The 18,344-nt window shown below is 45.2% G+C and overlaps 1 protein-coding gene across 1 annotated transcript in view; it reads right to left on the reverse strand.

Annotated features, from left to right (window-relative positions):
- Positions 1-18,344, reverse strand: part of LOC119449969 (glutamate receptor 1) — a 226,357-nt gene that overhangs the window by 57,840 nt on the left and 150,173 nt on the right. The window contains exons 5-7 of the mRNA XM_037713288.2: positions 5,125-5,375; positions 3,156-3,314; positions 1,228-1,428 (exon numbers count right to left, since the gene is read on the reverse strand). Coding sequence (XP_037569216.1) covers positions 1,228-1,428; positions 3,156-3,314; positions 5,125-5,375 — 611 coding nt within the window. The remainder of the gene's footprint in view (positions 1-1,227; positions 1,429-3,155; positions 3,315-5,124; positions 5,376-18,344) is intronic.

Here is an 18,344-nt window from a genome sequence, read left to right on the forward strand (position 1 = left end):
CCGTGGGATGCACTCTTATGGCAGTAAATTGTATAAATGTACGTTCTAATTTTTTCTTTTTTTGTACTACAACTTATAAGCAGAGGCGACTAATTTTGTTGTTTCCATTTCGATTAAAGTTGACATTTACCGAAACAAGTCTCGCGTTATAACTTGTAATTTGCATGTGCACGTCAATGAAAAAAATTTGCACATCTGATCCGACAGCTGAAGCGAAGAGGTCTCAGTGCAACTAATATAGAGCCATTCGACAACCCCTTGGAAAGGCGCGCCGAATAGCCGAAAAGAAGTCGTGTAGAAGGCTGGTCTACGATAGGGAGTTAAAGAAGTGATTTATCGGGTTTAGCGTCCCAAATCAAAGCAGGGGCGTTGGTAGATGTCGTAGTGGGGGACTCCTGGTTAATTGTGACCACTTCGAACTCTTCACCGTGCACCCAAACATCGGTCGAAAAAGCGTTCTTGCTCTGTGCCACCATCGGAATGCTACCGCCGCAGTTGGGAATCGAACCCTCGACATCTTACTAAGCAGCAAAGAGCTCAGATAGGAATTTCAAAAAGCAAAACGTTAACGCTTAGTAATACTGGGCTATAGTTATACCAGTAGCTGAAGTTTTTCATGCATGACACGACGATGTACACTTTTCAGATCGTTTTGTCCATATCCAATCACTTTTTAAGCTCAAGCGTCTTTAGTAAGACACGAGAGGTTTGGGAGGGAGGCGAGGGGGGGGGGATGAGGGGAGTGTTATGTAAATCTTGTTATAGGTTTCCTGCAAATCACGTGGCCTTGCCTAGTGGGCCGTATCTGTTTTGTGGGTCCTTTGTAGTCGACCTCTACTTTAGCGTAAAGCTTGAGCGCTCGCAGTTTTTTCTGTTTATCAGGATATCTTTAGAACTAAGTTGCAGTAAGATACGAGAAATCTCAACGCACAGAGCACGGCCTTACGGGTCTTTTAGTTTTTTTTTGTTTACGTGATTAAAAGGAGATGTTAACTCAAGAGCACCGACTTTTGGGTGAGTTGGTTTTGCGTAGCAGAACATGGTCGAGCGCGCGCAAACAGGGACAGAGAAATCGTTAACGCCCGAATGCGGTGCTGGCTACTCGATCCCTGTATGTCGAAGAGGTAGCGTTTTGCACATATGCACCTATACACACACTTATGTCTAAATTTACCGGTTACACGTTGCACTGAAACACTCATAAAAAACAAGGGACGTTGCTCCTACCGAGCGAATGCGCTTGGCGATCTCTTCGCCGTGTTCCCAGGGCATGACCTTCTCGCGGCGGCAGTCGATGCCTCGGGTGTTGTTGTTGTAGACCTCGCCGCGCCTGAAGTTTTTGCTGAAGATGCTGGGGTAGTCTCGCAGGAGCTGCTTGAACGCGTGCAGAAGCACTTTGGCACCGTCGTGCATGAGAGCCGCATCGGCCTACGATAACGAAAATCAGATGTGACGTAATATCGAGTGGAGAACAAAAGAAAGGAGAGAAACAGGTTATCTGTTGAAAGCAAAGCCAGGGTTACAAAATCATGCTATATTTCTTTTTTTCCCTTCGGGACTTACGCAAACAGTTAAAGGTGGCACAACTAAAGGCTGTGGACTTGACTGACAAAGGCCGCAGCAATTAAGCGGAAAGCAACATGCAACTCGGGAGAACAGCTGAGAGCAGACGTGAATATAGCAGCAATATATAGCGCAACGTGCAAACATAATTATTTAGAATAATATTAAAACATCAAACTCACTTCTGATAGTCTTCTGTAGTTCAAAAAGACATCATACAATGTGACTCGCAGTGTAATGTTCTGACACAACTCAACTTAATAAAGTGTCACACAGTTCAGATACACAAACGACCAAGCAAACCGTCAAGAATCATTAGAATTAAAAAAAAAGTTAAGTTCTTAGAGCAAACTTGTACCTTGCTTTTCAAGCTGATATATGCAAAAGTAGGATTTAGCTTGCTTTCTAACTTCGTTGACTTATTCCGGAGTAAGCTGTTAGTTAGAGGCTGTGCTAAGGCTCTGCCAGGATTCTAACGAACTAATTAACTTAAACGCATGTTTCTTTCACCGAATTAGATTACCTACAGACGATCTACGTCGTAACCATAAAAAAATGTACAAGGCTAGAGACTGGCCTTAAACTTGTACAGAAGTAACAAAAAAGTACTATATTCCTTCTTGCACCTGTGCACCGCAGTAGGAAAGTGTCTGAAATTGATTACATTAGAGTAGAAAACGGGGTAACTCACGGATTTCTAAACAATGACGTCATGGAAAGACGGGTTAAACCGGCAAAATAAAATTAGCCAGCCAAAGCGGTGGAGAGACTGATACGATTCCGTTAAGCTGTCAGAAATGTTGGCAGCAAATTAATAATTTAGCCACCACATGCAGTGAATTTATCTGAATTAAAAAAGAAAAAGCAGTGACAGAGCGAGAGAGAGAGAGAGAGAGAGAGAGAGAGAGAGCTTTTTGCATAGTTTGCGATAGGGCATCAAAGGAAATCCCGCCACTATCAATACTCCGGCCACGTCACCTAGAACCTTCGCATAATTTCAAGCGTCACGATTCGGTAATTCCAGGCATTATAAATGGCCTTTTTATGGTTTGCTTTGTTTAAAGTTGGTAGTATATGTTAGGATATCCAAGGTTCATATCTCCAACCTGCCTCTTGATCCGTCAAAGCCGATTACCACCTTGAAGAGACTCGGTCAACTTCAAAGAAGACAGAACAAACTTTACTGTATACTTGCAGGAATTCCCGTGATGACTGAGTCTCAGCGTCTTCGACGTACGTTTGATCATCGTCTGATACAACAGTATAGGCCCGACTGTGATATTTAGCCTAATTCGAGGTGAACATCTCCAAACTTTATTAAAAACCTCTCTCCCTCTCTTGTATGTTTCGAACTTTCAAGTAACACTGGCGCCATATCATTTGTTGTTCGTTAGTTGCGAAATTATGAAAAGTGTGTCTGTTAAAAAGCCGCCTGTATAAAAATCACAGCAAACAAAACAAGGACTTGAATTAAATGAATCAATAACAACAAGAACACACAAGGAAAAAAAATGTTGATAAGTGAATCATACGATTTCACAAGAAAAACGAAAACGTTATTTCATGCATTGGAAAAACAATCTTTCACTCACCGATATTCTCTTCTTCTTGGGATCTGGCCAAGGAATCTTGGAGATGCGCTCTGTAAAGACTTCTTTGTAAGGAAGCGTTGTGTTCTGGACTAGCCGGAAGCCGGTGATGTTGACGGCGCCGAACTCCAGGCTTGGATTGTTTTGGAATTCGTCCATAATCTGCGAGGAAGATCACGCATGTGCAAAAGGAGCGGCCAAAAGGAGTAACTAGTCTTTCACTATTACGTCAGTATACATCAAATACATAACAATCGAAGTACAGTCATTTGTCACTATTTTTGTTGTAAAGATCATTTGCAATCCTTAGGCCATGCCAGTTATTATTTTCTCTAAGTTCATCTTATCCTCACTGTTGCTGCGGCTTTTTGTGCACAATCTTGATATTGAACAGCCAAATGATAGCGAACTACCTTTCGAGATTTCATGCCTCTATCGATGTGAATCTTTCCTAAGCCTTCCACCATAACCGTTCACACACATTCAACTGTATTTCGTTCGTATTTGGCCATTCCAATGTGTCTAAGATTCGTATTTATACTTCCGGCAGATTGCAGTCTGACCTTAGCTCTACCGTATCTGTGTTGACTTTAGCTGTCACCAACGTGATACGCCTTATTTGTCACGCCACGGCTCCGCTTATATACACTTCAGAGTAATGATCAGCGTTCTGCTCGTGGATGATGCTTAATAATTTAGGTTTCTTTTTCTTTATTTGTCCAGTTCTAACGACACTCACATTTTCTACGGTAACGTATATGTATTTCAGTCAACCCCTACAAAACGAAGACACGTACCAAAGCTGGCTTCTTGCCACAACTTAGGTTGATGTGGAGAAGCCAGATTGCCAGGACACTGTTTGAAAGCTGCGGACGGGCCACAGCTTAAAATCGCTTTAAAGTTAGCTTAATAGTACATGCGATATCTTACAAAAATCCGCAACGCCTGTTCGCTATTGTCATTATCAGGAGTCAGTCGCGACATCTGAGGCGTTGGCGAATATATATATATATATATATATATATATATAGTGGGCCGAGATGACAAAAGACAGATCTGGTGGTAACGGGGGGAAGAATAATAATAATAATAAAGAGATCGTGCTTTGGTTCTGTGCATGCTTGTCGTGGAATGTTAATATATATGTATATATCCCACCAGGCCGCAGGTGGCATGCGAAAACATGTATTCGTATCCCACCTGCGGCCAGTTGTTTTTTTTTATCCACGTTAATTTTCATATCTTAATCATTTTTTAAGTAAATAAGAACTGCAGATAATTTTCCCTATGTTGCCCGTGGTGTCATTGTTTGTTGGCTTTTTATAATATGGCTATCTATCTATCTATCTATCTATCTATCTATCTATCTATCTATCTATCTATCTATCTATCTATCTATCTATCTATCTATCTATCTATCTATCTATCTATCTATCTATCTATCTATCTATCTATCTATCTATCTATCTATCTATCTATCTATCTATCTATCTATCTATCTATCTATCTATCTATCTATCTATCTATCTATCTATCTATCTATCTATCTATCTATCTATCTATCTATCTATCTATCTATCTATCTATCTATCTATCTCTCTCTCTCTCTCTCTCTCTCTATATATATATATATATATATATATATATATAATAGCAAAAACATCCATTTAGAATAGAAAAAACATCCATTTATTTCAATGTGTCGGCCGGGGTCCGGCCGAAACTTCGAAATTACATGTTTCTTCTTGCTATTCTACGTGCGCCCGCAATTCTTTTTTTTTTTTTCATAATAATGAACACCGGGTCCGAAGAACTACTTCAATCATATTTATATATACGTCTCTGTGTGTGTACGTACGTGCTCGAACATTTCGTAGCCTTTCTACAACGCAAATAAAAAACAAATTGGCTTAATCTCGTGGTCCCGCTACTCATAAATAAAAAAAAAATGTTCGCGCAGGAGCACACTCACGAGGCTGGTGAGCAGGAAGTGGTAGTTTCGGCGTCCCATGAACGGGTCGCGCACGTGGCTGATGATGATCTGGCGCGTTGTGTCGGCGCTGCAGTCTAGCACGACGTACTTGCGCGACTCGCGGTCGCGGTCCTCCAGACGTCGCAGAAAGCGGTGCACGTCGGACGCGTTCTGCACGCGCTTGACAACCTTCACCTCCAAGTGGTACCGGTCTGTCGTCAGCTGGAACAGGTGCTGCAGTTTCAGCAGGCCTGCGACGTATACAGAGAAATGATGGCTCGCATGTTTGGATATCTGGAGGCAACGTTGAAAATGTAACCCTCGGCACAAAAAAAAAAAAAAAAAAAAAAAAAAAAAAAAAAAAAAAGAAAACGCCATATTTATGTTTATTTATTCTGAGGTGGTGCTTGGTTGATACTTTCTATGAATTGAAGCGTGAGCCATCTGCGGCCGTGTGCACTGTAGCTGCCTATAAACTGTGTTCCACCAGAAATTTACTTATAAAGCTTTTCAAGACGGTGACCCTATCAAGCACCGATCGATCCGAATGCTGCTTAGGGCCAAGGTAACATGTAATCAGTACTTTTTTTTGCTTGCATGTTTTCTAGCAGCTTACATGCGTGTTTAAATGAGAGCCTGGCGTCTTCCTTATGCAGTAATTCCAGTAGTACTTGCAAACGGTACGTCAGCGGCGGTTACTTCGTACGTTAGACTTCGTACCTGGCTCGATAAATACTCGTGGATTAGTTGTCTTGCTGAGGAATTTGCCCCTTTTGTACATTCGTGATTGCAGTTTGAAAACAAACACAGTTTACACATTTTAATTAAAATCAGGGGTTCTCTTTAGTTACGCATTCATTAAGGACACTAAAATGCATGTTTGGCAGAACTTGTGTAGCCTTGTGGCGGTGCTCACGTGACACCAGGGGTGCTTCAAGTATATTTAACATAGATTTTCCATGCTGTTCACGTTTGAAAACGTGTAGAAGAAAATTACCTGAAACATAAACATTAAAGTTTATTTTTACTCTGCTGAGCACAATTGGACGCCCTTATGCCTTGAAGAAGGCTGTTAATTGCGCTATACATATAGCATTGAAGGAGGCCGTGGCGGCCGCATTTCGATGGAGGCGAAAATGCAAAAACTCCCTTGTGCTTGCGTTGTAGTGGAGGATAAAGAACCCCAAGTGGTCAAAATTAATCCGGAGCCTTCCACTACGGCGTGCCTCATAGTCAGAACTGGTTTTGGCACGTAAAACCCCAGAAAGAAGAAGAATAGCATTGAAGGACTAGGTTACATTCTGAAAAAAAAATTGCTAAGTAGGAATAACATTTAGTATACATCAAAAACGTAATACGATTAACGCACAATGAAAACAGCTAAAGGCCAAGCGCTCAGCGTCAAAAAAGCGCGGTGTTTCATAAAGCGTTCACGGTAACTAAATTACTATGAAAAATGCAGCACAGTTAGTGTGATTTATATTTACTGGGTGTGTGGAGTTCTTTCGCTCTGATTTCTGATCTCCTTTCTGATCCGCCATAAGAAAGACCTTTCCTTCATAACAAAGGCTTTTCCTCCATAAGAAGGCACAAAAGTCGTGGGAATCGACCATTGCAGGATCGCACGGAGGTTTAGTACTTTTCGCTCGGTTCGCTAGTGAATGGGGACATTAATTATATTTTTTGTGTCCTTGTTATGCTTAATTCCACGCTGACCACTTTAATGTGCATCGTTCCGAAGGCTGAACACTGTAAAGTGCATGGATAGAAGAGAAATATTTGACGGCGTTTGAAGTGAAACTGAAAACTATTAAAATCCTATTGTTGTTTTTTCTGAATCCTCAGCCGTGGGACCAGTGAATGCTTGATTTATGTGGCCAACATTACCAGCGCTGTATAATTTCGTACGCGCGAACGCGCCTGCGTGTCATTACGCTGGAAAATGTATAAGTATTTGCATAAGAAAGAACATTTATGCTTAACATATATGTTTGTATATAAGCACCATCGTTTGTGCAGTATTGGTTGATTATTTCTCTTACAGATCATCAAGGCAAGGTGATTAGGCGTGGAGTGATGGTGTGGCTAAACAAACGGGCGAATACGCGTTTTTGTTTGTTTTCTTTATATTAGTTCCCGATTCTTAACTGAGACCATGGAAGCCACATATATCCAGCTACTTCGTTTACCTTGCGGTTGAAATAGTGATATATGTTAAATATATGTAAAAATTAAAGCAGGAAACGAGAATATGTTTTTTTCAGACAGGAGAATGTATTATCGCGGTCCAAGTAGAGAAATATATAACACAGTAAACTACAGCATCAGCAGCAACGAAAAAGAAAATTGAGTCATATTTCATACTTGCATCACTGTATATAGGAGTTTCAAGGAAGAATCGAAGTGATAAATAGAGCTACAGCGTCCAGCGACACTTCAATTCCCTTTGCTATCAACTACCTTGAATAACAATTACTTCTTTTGCGACTCTTTGATACGCTTGGTAAGCTTGAAGAGATGCCTGGGAGAACTTCCTGTTGAGCTAAACATTTCGCAGAAGCCATCGACCATAATTGCCAATGTAACGCGTACCCGAATGCTTCTAGAAAGCTATCCGCTTTATCAAAGAAACGGCGCTCCTGAAGTCGTATATGCGTTGCAGTTAGGGTATTTATGTTTGCGTTCGTATTTCATTGCATAATTCCGCAGAGAACAGAGCCGTTAACCAGCACATCTGTAGTGGTAGTATAGGTGGCTATTATATACAAATAAGCCAATTTGTCTCCAGCGGCGCAAGTGCCGGCATGGACGGCGGCTGCCCGCCTTCTGAACCCTCTCTCGGAGCCGCCACAAAGGGAGAGGGTGGTGGGAGAAAGGAAAGAGGGCTGTCCTTCCCGAATGCTTCATTTAAATCTTAAGACGATGTGCTGTGCTATGTGCTCTCTCTCTCCTCCCCATCTTTCACTCTCCCCCATTCCGCTCCCAAGTGTAGGGTAACAAACCAGTTGTGCTAAACTGGTTTCCCTGCCTTTCCTTCTCCACTTTTTCCTTCCTTCCTTAAGACCAGTGCAGAGTAGCCAACCGGACACTTAATCTGGTTAAGCTCACTGCCTTTCACCTCTTGTTTTCTCTCTCTTTCTCTAATCCTTAAGACGCCCTAAAGCCCTCGCATTACAGCATTATAAATTATTATAACTATTATAAACTAATATAACTCAGAGAGTTATAATAGTTGGCATTTGGCGGCGGACGCGTCCTTCGCGTCGGCGCCATTGTGTCGTATGTGAAAGTCAGACCGCCATCGACTACCAACCCCCGACTACCACAAAAACCGACGAAAGAGTCAAAGAAAGTCATTTGCTTTAAAAAAATCAGCAGCCCCTCCCCTGTGGAGGAGATGGGGGTAAGCGAAGCTTGTTGTGCGTTTCTTGATGTTCCTCGGAACGAATTGCACTGATGAGTACCGCGTTGTGCACGAACCACAACCGGTCACACGCACTGCAGCTGGCTCCGAAGTTCCAGTTGAGAAACTCGTGTTGAAACCTGTTCGTCGCACCGGGAAAGTTGGCGCTAGCGTTGCCGAGGCGTGCACCACCGTTGTCGGGTTCCTGAAGGGCAAGACGACGCTGTCGTTTCGCCTGGGCTTCGGAAGCCTTCACGCTAGAATCGGCACGTCGACGACGAGTCCTTTGCCGAGCGAGTTCGCGGCGCCGTTGCTCAAACGCAGCCTGCTCCTCGGCGGAACGCACCACGCGAGCCTTCCCATCCGGGCGCCGAAACTGATCCGAGGCGAGGGAAGCCCGGCGGAGCGCGCGCCATCCCCCTTTCCTTCCTGTTCCCTCCTCGCGACACACCAAACGACCCTGATTGGTCGCTCGCGTCACGTGATCCGGCGCCGGCGCAGCTTTCCCCGCACCTTCTCTTCTTTCTTTCTTGTCCCTAGCTCATACCCGCATATCCAATGCAGGTATGCGCCACGCGTGAGTTTTTGCGTGACTACAACACCACCGAAACTTGTGAGCCAATACAAGCTTCGCTTGAAAAGCATTTTGAGAGAGCTTCAGTGCCACCGCGAGAAGTTCCTAGGAAATTCCAGAACTCCTGGGAACTCGTGTAGACGGCGCTGTAAGGGATTGTTTCTCCGCAATCCGAAGAAGCTTATAGCTTGCATGCCGCAGGAGACGTGCACTGTTCGCAGCGCAGTTCATCGGCAAGCAGGAATGCAAAAAAGTCTGTTAATCAAGTTCTTCGTAAGGTAGAAATTAATGAGATATGACCTTTAATGTTGATGCATTGCTTGCATATTTGGGATCCACGAAACCGCAAATCACACTGAAAGCCTTTGCGGCGCAGCACGAAAGCGGCAAAACAGAGCGATGAAATACCACGCCACGGTGCAAATGCACCAACTTCGCAGGTACCATGTCTCCAAGAACGATGTGGTACGGTTCGCAAGATGAGTCTTGCGAGAGACCGCTGGCGTTGTCAACGCCAATTTCTTAGTATTTTTTTTTCGCGTAGGTTCAGGTTCACGGTAACAGTCTTTATTTATCGCTTCCCAAAGTTTTTCGCACGAAACGCCGATAATTTATTACTACACGTCATCTTCGATTGCACCTCTTACAACAAGAAAAAAAAAAGGAAAACATAGGATAGCGTATGATCGGTGTTCTCCATGCTCGTTCTTGTTGTAGCTGCTGCTGTTGGAGATGGATCGTTACTAACCTGCCCAACTTAGTCATAATACTGGTACAGGGTCAGAAGTTTAATGCACATACTTTTTTGAGGCTAACACCAGGTACGGTATAAACTACGAAGCACCTCTTCTGGATTTCTCTACGGCAAACATTTGCAGTAAATCTTCAGCAGAACACTATATCGCTGTTGAAACAAATGGGAACGCTGAGAGGTCGGCGTGCATGAGAACAAGGAAGAATAACGGCGTACAAGGCCCGAGTCTGTCTCGCAGGGCCGTTCATCACTTGTTCTTGCACTCGGCCACGATTCCATTCAACCATCTTTCTCCTATTTGGAACGCGCAGCTTATGGCAAGAGCGATCAATCGTTCTTCTCTGCGTGGTAGTTTCTTCGCATAACACAGCGCGCGCTGAACTCGTCAGTCTTCTTTCTGGCATCTGGTTGGGCGTGCAGTGGCCGAGGGAAGATCCTGCAGGCATATTGCAAATACTGCAGCGTGGTTGCTTGTTTACCTGGTCTTGTATAGTGCTCGGGAACTGTGAAGACAAAAATCTGCAGTGAAGGGAGATAGTTTGTTAGTTAAACCTGGTTTAATGGCACAAAAGCAAGTTAATCCATGATGTGCCAGCTACAAGGTGTCGGAAAATCAATAGTAAAAGCAGCAAAAGATGTAATGAACTAAAGCAGATTCAGAGACCCTGTTTCATTTAAGTTGTTCAGGACTGCTGTCGAGGAGATGTCACAGACATAAAGCAAAACGTAAACCACAAGAAAACGGCGTGCTCTCGACGGACCATCCTCGAGCTTAAAAGGGCCCTGAACCACTTTTCAATGGGTTCAGCAGAAGTGGAGTTATTGGCAATCAAACACGGCCTCCGCTGTGCTCCCCTTCCTCCTTCAATGCCTTGCACTGCGAAGTCTACGGCGAAGTGGGGCGGGGCCACAACGCTCCGCCTCGGAAACGTCAGCGTGGCGCGCAGTTCAAATTTAATTTTGGACTTCCGATTTTGGTGCCTACGAAGCGCTAAACGTAAGTCAAACGCGGTTGTCCTCAGCGAGCCGCAGTGCGCTAAGCCTGTGGACTTGTGGCGGCACCTCGCGGTGGCCGCGGTGTAGCCGACAGCAGCGACCAATAGCAGCCGTGTATTAGAGTGTACTTTATTACGAAATAAAGCACACAGAAAAGAGCGAGGATCATGGGGTCTTTTGAAACGAGAGCGTTTGAGAGAAAGGTGACTTCGCATTCCGCTTGCGAGCTCCACGGACCGCGTACGACAGCAGAACTTGGCTGAGGTGTTCACAACAGCGTATGCTACTTGCGGACTATTATTTCACCAAGCTCATGGAGTGGTTCAGGGCCCCTTTAAACAGCTTCGCTAGTTCAAAGGAATATGTGCCATTGCGCCTGGACTCTCCACTACCACCAGGATCGGCTGACATTTCGGCGTTACACCTGACGGCAAACGCCCAGGTTAAACAGCTTCGCTGTTAATAATAATAATAAAAAAATGGCAGAATGGAATGCCAGATAGCCCGCAGTTATGCATGTCAAATCAAGTCATGCACCGTTTCTCATGACAGATGTATAAATTGTTCACTTGAGGATATAGTTTAACCTATCAGTGCCGCAATCATACTGCTTGCAGAAAAAAAAGAAAGTAAAAAAGAAAAAAGCTTGAACGTGTGTTAACGTGAGAAAACACTTTATACTCGTTTATATTGATTGATTCCGGGTGAATAACGTTTTAAAGTGATACGGAGGTCTCTGAGGCACGCCGTAGTGGAGAGCTCCGGGTTAATTTTGACGACGTGAGTTTCCTTAACGGGCCCCTAATTTGAAGTACACAAGCGTTCTTGAATTTCGCCTCCATCGAATTGTTAATGCCGTGGCCGGAAGTGGAACGTGTGACCTCGTTCTCAACGCCTGTACGCAATAGCCATTGGCCAATCACGGCGGGTGCTTTTTTGTTTTAGAAAACTATACGGCTTTTCACCTCGTTACACCATCTCTGTAATCATGGCGCCTGTATCTACCACATGTTTGAGGCCTAGAGTGGTTGAAAGAATAGGCGCCATCCAGTCATATAGCGACCAAGGCGGCTGGCCAATGAAAATGATGCCTAATTATGAGCGCTTTTCGTTTCTAAGTTGCTTTTTTCCATAGACTGGCCACCTTGGGTAATCATATGTCCAACGTCACCATTAGGTGGAATTTACTCTTACGAACAATTCTAGCGTAAGAGCTCTTTTGAATAAGGGCCGTGGTTCTTATACATAAAAATCGTGGTGAATTCATGTTTGTGTCTGCAAACTGTTGTCGTCGGAGAAGGAAAAAAAAATTGATATTAGAAGCCCGTACTTGCAGCCCGCCTCTCCGGTTCCGGGCCAGCTGCGCTGAAGGAAATGGTAGTGCCACTTTATCAATAGCCGAATGTCCGCATTTTTTCGTTTTTCACGGGCTTTAATTCTTTCAAGCTTGAAAAAAAAAGCAAATAAAAGAAAGAAACGTTTATGTAGCACGTATTGGGCAACAAAAAGCCGGATCGGGAATTTTTCAGTATGGTCTTAAATTTTCTCATTGACACCTCTGCTCTGAATATAAAATTTGAGAAAGTTGAATAAATACAAATAACTAATTATGTGATTAGGCGAAGTATAAAAATAATCTGACTTGATCCAAGCGACGGCAAACAATATTACCTCAGTTCTGTTCAGCTACGTGGCACTTGCATATTTATAAATTTCGGCACGGGTTACGTGGGGAACATGGTGTCAGTTCACGAGCTCATTTGCATTTCACGTCCGTTAGAAAGCGGCAGCCGTGGCCCCGAACGGAACCCGTTAAGGTAGCACTCAATATCAGAACGCACTAGTCAGTATGCCATACCCGTGGGTAGCGGGCAATTTTAAACGCTGAGCGAACGCTCCTTCTTTCGCGGGCGGTTTCTTGGTATCTTGGTTACTGATAAAAGACAGACTGCAGTAGCTTTCGCTGTAGTGCACGCATTTAGTGAGGCACAAGTAGACACAGCGACGCCTTAAGTGATGGACGCCTTATAAGCTGTGGAACAAGTAAGGATGGTTCGAATGAAAAAAAAAATGAGAAATTGGCAGTTTTGCTCGAAGGGCGAAACACTGACAGCGAGGCAAAGGTTTAGCGTTGCGCTCGAACTCATTGGATGGTGTTCTAACTTAGGCGGGTACGACTAACGTGAACTCAACATACGCGGGTGCGCCAAAGTCTCTGGTAAAGCCTTAACACGCCTTGTAGGGCCTGTAATGATTTCGCACAGGCGCCACTACGCTTGCTGTAAAGAGCCGAGCCAGTAATATTACATCATTTTCCGATTTGAGCACTCGTATTCTTTTGAACTTTTAATATATAACTGTCCGAGTAGATTTAGGATAAAGGCCATGCGCTGGGAATGTTATGTTTATGACAGCTGTTTGCGGGCTCCCATTAAAAACGACTACCAACGTCGATGACCATGAGCAACCGTCGTGCATATGGAAGCTGCACTACGCTGCACACGCTAGCACAACGCGAAAGACGAAGCACGTAACTGACACACTAATACAACGCGCAAGACAAAGCACGTAACTGAATCGTCACCGAGTCAAATCAGCGCGTACAGCGCGTCGTAATTGCAGCCTCCGCGATCAACTTCAGAAACATTTTCAGAGCTAATTGCGGAGGCCACGCTCCGCTGTGCTGAGTACGGTGAACGCCACCTAGGTGGCGTTGGTAGTGCTTCTTGATGCCAGCGTCCCTTCGAATGCTGGCATCGAGGCGTCGTAGTGCTGAGACCACCGAAGCGTTCACTGTCGGTGCGCGTTAGTGTCATAATGCAGTACTTCTCTTTTGTTGCGATAGCAATTATATGGACACTCAAAAGCAGATTTCTGCCGTCGCCGTCGCCGTCGCCGTGAGGTTCCGTATGACGTCAATGGAGATGAAATCGTGACCGCGCGCCGCCGAACGCTGTATGTGCGAGTGAAAGGGCACGAGGGACGCACTCTTTCACGGGGAGTGAACGCACGGCGGAGAACAAACGCGCGTTCCGCGCCGTGCTTGCTTAAGGGCTGCAGAAGTAGGCGTCTCTTTCCTCCTTTACAATCACCATATATGTGGAGCAAACGCTCCTTCTTCCGATGCGCGAGAGGCCGTGGGGGAGGGAAGGAAGGGGGAGGGAAGGGAGGCGACGTTTAGCTGCGGCACCAAGTGCCTATTTATATCAGAGGCTCCGGCAACAGTCACCAACGCCGCACGCATTTTGAGCGAACGGGGGCAAAACGCCGACGCCGTCGACAACAGTTCTGCGCGTTGCCGGTGCTGCTGCATGTCCAAGTTTATACAGCTGATAAAGCTAATATCATTACTCCGTATAGCTCTCTACAAATTTGCTATCGCAATTGATGCTTCAATCCTCAGGGATAATTCAATCAAGACCTTGAGACCTGGTTTGAGCAACGTTGGCGGTTGAGTGGTATAGCATCTAACTTAGATATACGGCATGCATAAACATACAGCATGCATAGAGCTAAATACATGCGGAACCTCACGGGAACGCCGACGGCGACGGCGAAAGTTTGCTTGGAGTGTCGATAAAATTGCTATCGCAGTAAACAAGGAAGAGAAGACAAGCACCCTCAAGACGTGGCGGCGTCCATCATTCTTGTCGTAACGGTTCGCGCGCGCGGTCCAGCCGACAGACAGAAAAAAGCAAAAAAAAAAAAAAAAAAAATACTCCGCCTGTTTGCCGCGTGTTTCGCTTTGACCGGATTATTTATTCACGATGTAATCGGCCTTGCAGCAAAAGTTGAGTCCGACACGCTTTGTTTATGATTATCTTCTCTTCGAACCAACGCTGCAGCCTGCGTTCTTTTACGACTGATCAATAGGACGCGGAAAGTAGCGAAACACGGCTAAACCTTTCTCTTCAGTTTTCGTTCATCTGTTTGTTTGTGCGTTGTCCGGTCGTTTCGAGAGCTCCGAGGCTCCAGATGTTTTATTTTTTCCCCATTTTTTTTTCTTTTTACGAAACAAGCGAGCGTGTGCGTGAATCTCGAAAGTCGCTTGAGTTCATCGCTCGAGGATCCATTTCCACACCACGTCACTGCAGGGCTCCAACGCTCTGCATAAGCTGCGCTGATGAAGCCGAAAAAAAAAGCGTAAAGAAGGTTGAAGGAACAGCAGACGCACACACACGGATGCCACCGACTGAGAACCGATCAAATGCGGCAGAATTTACGTGGGCAGGCCGTGAAAGAGTGTCTTGAGCTAGAGCACTTGAACTAGGCGAGAAAAATTCCACGCGGCAGTGCTTGCTTATAGCAGCCATGATCAGATATTGATCACACCTTCTTTGTTCTCGACGCAGTTGCAGCCCTATGGACAAAGACGCGATGCGCATATCTGAACACTTATCCGCAAAGTGATATATAGTCCTTCTATGAATACCGCCGTGTGGACGAGAGGCGCAAGGAAGAGTAGTGTTGCCCGGATAGCTCTTCTCCGCTGAATGTTACTGACTTCTTCATGTAGATTTCTTTTAATGTGTTGTTATTCTTTGTGTCACACGTGGAACAAGAAATGATGGTACGTGGCTGAGAGAAGTGGTACGAGTAGGCGTAGGCCTAGAGAGAGGATGAGGAGTCCGTGAGCTGCCTGCCGCACGTACGTTCGCCAAGACTGTCCCTATACAAAAAGCGCCGTCTGAAGCGGGAATTGAAACTGGTTGGGAAAGCGACATGTAGCTATACTTTACTGTCCCCTTTCGGGTTTCCTGTTGCGTCGAAACGCATCTTCTGTTTCTTTTTCTTTTTTTAAAAATTCTCCCTTCATCAGCTTTTCGATGGGAACACGTTTTTTTTTTTTTTTTCGCGTGCCCTCGTATACTGATGTGTTCTTTCTTGTTCATGTTTTCGTTTGCTTCCCTTTTCTACGCCGACATGTGCAGGTGGGATTTTCCCTGTGTATATATTGTGAAATCTACCCAGTCGCAAATTGAAAGTGCAGGACTGCTGCGTATTGGTGTTTTTTTTTTTTTTTGCTTCCTAAGTTTCAGTGTACAGGAATACGATCCGCAAGGTGATGGAGGTTGTCAATAGCGACAATACAAAGAGAAAACGGAAAGGAAAGAGATATGGCATTCAACAGTTGAGGTAAACACGCCCAGGTGCCTAAGCCGGAGTGGGATAGAAATGGCGAGGCAGATATTGCGAGTGCCAAGCCCGATAAAGAAACACCGGGCCAACAAACACACGTGCAGAGTACACATGCTACGCACAGTTAGAGATGGCGGAGGGAACGTATCGATTTCCAAAGGAAGGCCGCCCACAAAGGTGCGTGCACAGGTAACGTACGAGTGAGCTTTCCGGCAGTAGAGGAAAGAAGAAAAAAAGAAAAACACGAAGAAAGAGGGAAGTGTAGAGAGAAAATAAACGTATAGGCTCCAAAGAAACATAACCCGTACGTCGACGGTTTCTCGTTCTGCTTGTTCGCAAAGCAGTGGGTTTACTGTTTGCTGAAGCAGGTATAATGGTCTGGGATGCGGGGCCGGGCAAACATCTCACCCGTCTTGAAACCAAACCGACCGACAGTAAAAAGGAAACGTCCGGCGATTGCTGGATATTCGAGACGGGATTTCAGAAAGAAAAATTACAAGATAAGAAAATCCGCACAAGGGTATGTACAAACTTTAAAACAAAGACCTGGTTTCTGAAAAAAAAAATATCGATATATCTATATATGTTGGCTTATGATATGACTAATAAAAATCGGTCCCCTCGGTTTATATTCTTCTCGTTCATATGTATCCTCTTTCCTTTTCTTACGCAAAGACATACAGTCGTATCTGCGTTAGATAAGGTATAGCATCATTCAGCAGGAGCAGTTTCAATGCTCCACTTCTGCCGGCCGTACAATGAATACCGAAACTCATGACTGCGTTTTTCCTTCGGTTCGGTGGCTATTCTTAGTGCACAACGTGAAGCTTCTTCCATCTCACCTGGTCCCCCTCCCCCTTGTTTTTTTCGCATTCATGTTCCCGGGGACGTTAGCCGAAGTGCACCTTCGTTCCATCGCCGTGGTAAGAGATGTGTGTTTTCCAGGATAGCTTCGACATCCTGCAATTCCTTGACAGATGCAACGCAACGAAGCCTTCGGGATGTAACAAAGAAAAAAAAATCGTGCGGTTCCGTACGAGCTGTGAGAAACGATTTGAGCGAACCTCTTCGTGATGTTTTCAAAGAACGCTGTTCTGGTTTAGCGACCATTTGCAAGTATAGAGCCCATGCCCAAGTAGGAAACGTTTCTTTACCGGGAAATATCTCGCTAACCGTAAACTTGCGGCGCGTCAAAACCGCATACACGTTCGACGGGAACCAGAGTCAATTTGTGAGTGTAGTGTGCAAGTATACACGGCTGCACACCGAACAGAACTCGCCCTGCACGAAGTGTTTCTCAAGTCGTAAACGATACGGTGCGATTACGCTGCAGTCTCATCGCTGCATATCAATCGTACACTCGAGTATCAAGCCATTCGCTGTTTACCGACGCTGCTCCGCTTCGCGTTTCTGGCTACAGTGATCACCGCGCTCTTCGATACTCGTTGCCGCCAGCCGAAGCTGCCCCATTTCGCGTTCATGAGGCAGCCTGAGCTCGCATTATGAACTAGGCTTTGCTGCGTATCGAAGAGGTTCCGGCTCGTTAGACGCTCTTTACGAGTCTCTATATCCTCTGCACACTATGCGCTTCGGGCTCATTTTGTTTGCGGTTAGGATCCCGCGTGCGCTTACATCACCGGACACTTCGGGTCGCCATGGTTCGCACTATCACCGTTACTGTCCCATTGTGCAACGCAGCAGTCAGCATCCTCAAAGAGACAAAGAAAGCTTCGCTTTAATATCTTCTAAAACCATCGGGTGATGATTGTCAATGTAAAGCCGTAGCTACGCGGTTTAAAGCTGGTGACATGTTTTATTGAGATAGCAATTATATGGACACTCAAAGCGGATTTCTGCGGCCGCCGTCGCCGTCGCCGCGAGGTTCCGTATGACAGTCAAACGGCGATGAAATCGTCGCCACGCGTTGTATGCGGTATGTCCGCGTGAAAGCGCGCGAGGGACGCGTGCTTTCACGGGGAGCGAACGCACGGCGGAGAGCAAACGCGCGTTCTGCGCGTGCTCCCTGAAGGGCTGCAGAATTAAGCGTCGCTTTCCTCCTTTACAATCACTATATATATATATATATATATATATATATATATATATATATATAGAGAGAGAGAGAGAGAGAGAGAGCAAACGCGGCTTCTTCCGTCGCGCGTAAGGCCATGGGGGGACGGGAGGGAGGGAGGGGAGGCGACGTTTAGCTGCGGCACCAAATGCGTGTTTATATAAAATCGTTGCGAGTCGAGAAGGTGGTAAAGACTTCCGACGCTGCTCGACGAGTTTCCCGTTCTGATCTCGTCGGAAACCTCCGAGCCGCCTCCAGAGGCAACGGCAATAGTCACCAACAC

This window comes from Dermacentor silvarum, chromosome 4 (genome assembly GCF_013339745.2).
Source record: "Dermacentor silvarum isolate Dsil-2018 chromosome 4, BIME_Dsil_1.4, whole genome shotgun sequence".
Taxonomy (NCBI): Eukaryota; Metazoa; Arthropoda; class Arachnida; order Ixodida; family Ixodidae; genus Dermacentor; species Dermacentor silvarum.